Source organism: Notothenia coriiceps, unplaced genomic scaffold, assembly GCF_000735185.1.
Source record: "Notothenia coriiceps isolate Sejong01 unplaced genomic scaffold, NC01 NC01_scaffold00014249, whole genome shotgun sequence".
In the NCBI taxonomy this organism is placed as follows: Eukaryota; Metazoa; Chordata; class Actinopteri; order Perciformes; family Nototheniidae; genus Notothenia; species Notothenia coriiceps.
In genome coordinates, this window is record NW_011346950.1 from 12,630 (window position 1) to 19,860 (window position 7,231).

Here is a 7,231-nt window from a genome sequence, read left to right on the forward strand (position 1 = left end):
CTGAAGAAGCTCGCACACAGCTGGAGACCAGGGGACACTAAAGAGTGACGCACACAGCTGGAGACCAGGGGACACTAAAGAGTGACGCACACAGCTGGAGACCAGGGGACACTAAAGAGTGACGCACACAGCTGGAGACCAGGGGACACTAAAGAGTGACGCACACAGCTGGAGACCAGGGGACACTAAAGAGTGACACATACACTTTTTAGTGTCCCCTGGTCTCCGTTGTGTTTAAACGCACCTCATAGTCTCTAATGTTTTGTAGACGGTGAAAAATACTCTGGAAATAAATGCACAATAACCAACAACATCATAATGTGTTCATGTTTTTTAAGCAAAGATTCAGATAATGGTAAGTCACCTAAGAGTAGCAATATAATCTTTGTTTTAAGCAAACAGCAGAGCATCTGCTGATTCAAACAAAGAAGCTAGAAAACTAAATAAATCGTCTTTTCTTTCCCTGGAGGAAGATAATGATTTCTGCCACGATGATAAAACAATACAGCTTCATAGAGCATGAAGAAGCCCTCTTACACACACACACACACACACACACAGACAGACAGACAGACAGACAGACAGACAGACAGACAGACAGACAGACAGACAGACAGACAGACAGACAGACACACACACACATACACACACACACACACACAGACAGACAGACAGACAGACAGACAGACAGACAGACAGACAGACAGACAGACAGACAGACAGACAGACAGACAGACAGACAGACAGACACACACACACACACACACACACACACACACACACACACACACACACACACACACACACACACACACACACAGACAGACAGACAGACAGACAGACAGACAGACAGACAGACAGACAGACAGACAGACAGACAGACAGACAGACACACACACACACACACACACACACACACACACACACACACACACACACACACACACACACACACACACACACACACACACACACACACACATACACACACACACACACACACACACACACACACACACACACACACACACACACACACACACACACACACACACACTTAATAATCTAATCATTTAAAGTGAATTGTTCTGTCTGTATTCGTCCATCATCACTGTGATAACGCCTCTGTAAACAGGGCTTCCCCCCACGAACAACAACATAACAATAAACATCCCACTGAGTGATTTCTTTATATAAAAAAACAATTGACTTTGCACTCAACATGCAAATTGAACAGCAGATGGTCCTTTCACTTCACCAGACACTTTTTTTTTCGTCTCAGGAACAATACAGACTCAAAACACGGGCAATAACTTTACGTGCAAATAAAGAAAATAAAAACAGAAATAAAAATAAACAACCTGGGAATTATTGTTTCTTAGCTTGTTTTTCTTCTCCAAGTCATTCAAAACACCCTGGGGGAATAATGTGTATATCGTCCATCAACTGCTTCTCTGTGTGTGTGTTTGTGTGTTTGTATTCGTACACTTATGAGGACCAATGCCAGTTTTTAGACTCACCATGTGAGGACATCTTCAAGTCACTTCTTTTAAATGCTTTTTAAGGTTTAAGACATGCAATAATCAATGAAGTTGAAGTAAGGATTGGGTAAGAAACAATAAAATAAGATGTAACAGTTAATCATTGTGTTACATGTATTCGCAAAATGTCACCTCTACTCTTGGTTTTTGCATAAAGTTTATAAAGCGTCACGATTTGAGATCCAAATCAGCCTTAAGAAGTTAACTGCACATAGGCATGCATTAGCCTTTAGGATTAAAACACCAGTGCAACCGTGATTGAAAAATGCACGTTATAAAAGAAACCGTTTTGTAAACATTTCATAGTTTTCTCTTTCCTTCATTTTGCTGACATGCCCCATATTTCGCTCGAAAAAAAAGCCAAATGTCTTTGAGTCAATCTTGAGTTTTCTTTATCTTTATCCCAAAGCCAAAGCTCAGGAAAACAGTTCTTGTAAACATTCTACAAAATAAAGTTAAATAAAGAAGAGGCAGGGTGAAAGTTTGAGGCACACTCACAAAACATAATGAATGGATGTTGAGAATAAGTCACGTTGTCTGTTGGATGAAACAGAGCCATAACGAACTGACTACTTGACGTGTTTAGAGATAAGGTGAGGAAGAGAAATGTCACCATGTTGGACACAAAAGGAAAACATTGCAATATTACAACTTAACAAAAACGATGTTAAACTTCCATTACTCAGATATTAATAATTTGTCTACACGGCCTGGAAACATTTTTTAAATGAGCATTTAAAGAAGGCTGCAATTTGGACAAACTAAAACTAACAATTTTTGTAGAAACAGAGAAAACATGAACTCGTCCACGTACAACCAGAGCCGTCTCTTTCTGATTCTTTCACACAGTCTCTTTACAACAGGCTGCTTATGCTGATTCTGCCCATCTTGAGAATTTATAACTACTTTCCAAATAAAGTCATTGCTGTGTGCTGCCCAACTAAAATGACTAAATTATGTGCAGCACATTTTATAGAGCTCAGATTATTTTTCACAGATGGAGAAGCAGATTTATTGCCAGAAAAACTAACAATAACATTAACGGAAAAAATGAATTCGGCATTTTAATGGAATTATTCTTTCTGCACACAGAATCCTCTTAATATCCTTTTGAAATACTCACGACATAACAGTCCAATTAAACTAATTATATAAATGATGGGGTAAATATAAGTATTGTATTGTATTTCACTGATTATTTGAAACTGTATGTCTTTAGACAAATTACAGATTTATGAATGCTAAACTGGGAACTTAGAAAAAGAGAGTTTATGGTATTAATTCATTTAAATATAATTAGAATTTCTTAATTGGGAGAGTTCACTCAATCATCTCAATTTTTCCCCATAACTGGTTCTCGTCAAATAACAATTATTAAGATGTTTTTGAAGTGTAAAATGAGGCTAAATAATTTGTGAAAGATTTAAATATATCTGGCTTTAATGTACTTGTATTTCTCGAGAAAGGTGGGTCCACAATATGCAGAATAAATGGATGAATAAATGCAGGGAACTTGAGAAAGCTGAAGTAAAAAAACTTTGTCTGAATATGATTTGATTTAGTTTAGTCTATTTCAACTTGTGTCAACATCCATGCAGTTTAAGCCTGTTTTTGATTTGGATGTTAGGGGAAAAATAAACATTTCAAATACATTCATTTACTTTTTTTTAAACCCGGAAATACAGAAAAAACACATCAACAGTTCATCGTGCTGGTACTCAAAACACACACCTGCAACAACAACCAATCACGTCATGCTTCAACCGGTGATCGTCCAAAACAACAGATAAAGCAGCTGCACACACCCTGTCTGCTGCAGCTCGGGGGGACATCAGATCTTTTGTACCGTTAAATGAAGTTTGGGGAGTGTGAGAAGAAAAATCAATATCGATCAATATCACCGCTTGACAGCTTTATCTCCACACGCAATTGAAGACGCCCGGCAGCTTTTTTCTGTGTGGACAGAGATAACGTTTGAAGAGGAAGAGAGACATCTGTCTGGTTTAGAGTTAAATACAGATATCTTGAGATTTAAGGGAAGATACAGAATGAAAACCTCAGTTATTGTTTCCCTGAATGTGTGTTAGGAGAAAGGCCGAGTAGTAGGCTTTACACAGAGGCTTTTAAATGCCTGACATCTTTACTAAATTTAGCAACATCCGGCTCAACTGTCTTACATGTTTGACATTAGATTAGAAACAGATTTAAACTGTCTTCCCACTGGACACAGTCTGTTTCATGTAGAACATCTTTAAACTTCATTTTGTATTAATTGTGGTGGAAATATCAGGCTTTTTGGGCAAATGTAATCCAATTCTTAAGGTTTTCCTGAAAGTTTTGAAATAATAAACCCTAACTCTAACCCTTAATGCCATTGATTGGCTAACCCTGATATTCTTACCCTCACCCTAACCAATCCCACTACTCATGCCTAAAACTCATCCAATCCAACCAAGGAAGGCAACAAGTATTAACCAATCAGAGGCAGCATAGGACGGGTCATCTTTTGCTGTTATTCTACATAATAGTTATTCATTTATGCTCCTGCTTTGTGAAGGGAAAGTGAGTACTTAAAGAACATGGCAATTCGTTTTTTGTTCAAATTAAACACTTTTGGGACCGTTGCCATTTCGGAAAGATGATCAAAGAGTTTCAATAGAAATGTACAGACGTTGTTTCTCTTTGTTCCTTCATTTCAAATTAGGTTGGCAAAACCTATCCATACCTACAGATGGCAATACTTTATTTAACCTTATCTGATCTAAACCTGGCGCCACACACACTTTGCATATTTGATGATCGTCTCAGTCCGATCCTTGCATCTTATTATCGATTCAAACCTTAGTTGTGTTTCTTCAAATTGGCGACATTACTCTTTTGATTCCGGCACAAAACAACAAAGCAAGGACACATTTCTGATGTATAAATGTAACCTGCTTCTCTGTCGTGTTTATTTACAGCTTTTTTTATTTTGCCTACCGCGTAAACTGTGTCGTAGTCATGACGTCGACACTTAAAGGGTTTATTCCACAATTAATCAATATTGGAAAAACATTGTCTTTGCAGTTAATTAATCTAATCTGTGTTGGTTTCTGTTGCTGTTGTTTTGTTTGTTTTTATTGGACAGAAACTTGCTAAATGTTTAACCAGTCTCCCAGTCTTTATGCTAAGCTAACGTGATAAGAAGAATGCACTGCTTCCGGGCCAGTGTGTATGTTTAGCAATGGCAAAGTGTTTGGACAGAAACAAAAAGCTCAAATACCTTTCTAACGTAAAAGCAGAACCTTACACTGAAACCCAACATGAAACCTTATTTCCCTGCATATGTTAAAGCAGCCACTAACGTATTAAAGCAGAAACATGAATGGTAAACCAACTCTAAACAGGTGTGACTGAAGACCTGCAGGGTTACATCTCATTTTCAGACTCAAACACCCATAAGCATTTTCTCTGACCAGCGCATGCTTCAGGTGCATTCAAGATTCATCAGATCACATCCTCCAATTGAGCAGAAACAAGACTTCCCCCAGGTTTAAATAATAAAAGATGAACTCTCAGGCGTCTGCTGCTGTTTGTTTGCTGTTCCCTGATTGGATGTTTTTGCACTTTTACTTCAAGACCTGCTTCTTTTTTTGGATAGCAGGCTAATCCGAGGAGACGCAAATCATGCTACACGGCGGTTAGCCTCGTCCCCGCCGAATTTATCTCTGACAGGCAGCTACTCGCAAAACTCTTCATCCACTTTTCTCCACCAGGAACCTCTGTTTTACTTCTCGTTATAAACACAAAACGTATCTCTCTGTTTGGCCTGTTCTTTGCACTCAAAGCTCCTCGAGGTGTCGCAGCAAATATGTTTCCAACGAGCATTAGTTCAGCGCTGCTAACGAAGTGCGTTCCCGGCGGACATTGAGTCTCTTTTTCTGCAGCAAGTGTTCTTCTTTCCTCTAATTCTTCATTTCTAGAGTCTGTCCAGGTCTCTTTTCAGGCCCTACGGACTCTGCTGCTCCATGTTGTCGATTAAAGGTTCTTTCTTCATGAACTGCAGATGTCTGATGGACCTCCAAACCCCCAGATAGCTGTCACTGACCGACGGACCGGGGTTCGGGGCGGCGTTTTCCTTGTGAAGATGCTCTCGCTGCATCTCTAGCATTTCTGTTTCCGTCATAACATGGGGATTCGCCTCTGTTTCTCCGTTTCCTGTCCACACATCTCCGTTAGCCACACCGTCCTGAACTACCTCGGTCTTCCCGTGACCAATCAACACCCCGTCGACCTCCGTTTGTCCCGGATTAGATCCAGGATCCCCGTTTAGAGCCGGTTTCTCTTGGTGAGGCTCGCCAGGAAGCGCTCCGTCTTTCCCAGCTTCCTCCAGATCTTCGTACAAACTCATCTTCTTCGTCTCAAAGTATTTGACCACGCAGTAAGTGACGGAGCCGATGGTGTTGACCGCCACGCCGCCGATGAACAGGCGAGATGGCGCCACGTCGGTGAACGCCAGCATTCCCACCGTGATGGTGGCGATGCTCTTGACGACGCCGACGAAGCTTGTGGTGACGGCGGAGTTGATGTACGTGCAGTGAAGCGTGGTGAAGTTCATGAGACAGCCGATGAAGACGCAGCAGAAGAAGATTACGGTGATGTGGGGGTCCTTCCAGCCCTCGTACGACCACATGTTGACGGTGTCCAGGGAGATGAGGGAGCACACCAGCAGCACCTGAATGGACAAAGAGAGAGGGCAAAAGTAAACACATCCTTTACTCAAGTAGAAGTACAGATACTCATGTTTAAAATACTCTGGTGAAAGTAGAAGTACTGACTAAACTTCTTTACTCAAGTCAAAGTAAAGAGGCTTTGAAATGTACTTCAGTAAAAAGTACCCATAACTAGCAGCTGTTTTAAAGAGTACCTGACCTCCCTTTATATTAATAGAACAATAATGTCATTGTTAGCTAATGAATGTTTCCATGGTGAACAACGGCAACATGACAACGTTTCCATTAGTCCCTCTTCTTTAGAGAAGACCAGGAAATGATGGATACACGGATCGTGTTCAAATCAATAGGCACGCAATGACTCTAAATAATAATGATCACGCCACCAAACACACATTCAGACTAAAGGAACCAGCCTGTTTGGAAAATGAGAGAAGTAGAAAGTACAGGTATTTGTGTTCAACATGTAAGAAGTAGAAAGTACAGGTATTTGTGTTCAACATGTGAGAAGTAGAAAGTACAGGTATTTGAGTTCAACATGTGAGAAGTAGAAAGTACAGGTATTTGAGTTCAACATGTGAGAAGTAGAAGATCTACAGCGTATTTGCGGTTCAACATGTAGAAGTAGGAAAGAGCTACGTATTTGTGGTTCAACATGTAAGAAGTTAGAAAGTTACAGGCGTATTGGCAGTTCAACATGTAAGAAGTAGAAGAGTAAGGTTCTTCACCATTACGTTGGTATCACCAAGAACTATTTTTTGCGGAAGTGACCTGCCCTTTATCAATGCCACATAGGGGATTTTCTTAAAGGCGATTGAACGATACATTTAAACAGCTAAATCCTACATGCGATGGGCTAATGATATTAATAATGCAAGGAAAGGTATTTGTGATTTGTAGTTCTGTTGCTTTCTCATTCTGCTTTATTTTATGTTCACATTATGTGAAGCGGATTAGCTTCGTGTATCTAGTAATGAT

At 40.1% G+C, this 7,231-nt stretch overlaps 1 protein-coding gene across 1 annotated transcript; it reads right to left on the reverse strand.

Annotated features, from left to right (window-relative positions):
* Positions 1-4,549: 4,549 nt before the first annotated feature.
* Positions 4,550-6,910, reverse strand: slc35d3 (solute carrier family 35 member D3). The gene is made up of 2 exons (XM_010774549.1): positions 6,851-6,910; positions 4,550-6,255 (listed from the first exon to the last, which is right to left on the reverse strand). The coding sequence occupies exons 1-2, from the start codon at positions 6,908-6,910 to the stop codon at positions 5,530-5,532; spliced, it is 786 nt and encodes a 261-aa protein (XP_010772851.1). The 3' UTR covers positions 4,550-5,529.
* Between the last annotated feature and the right edge of the window lie 321 nt (positions 6,911-7,231).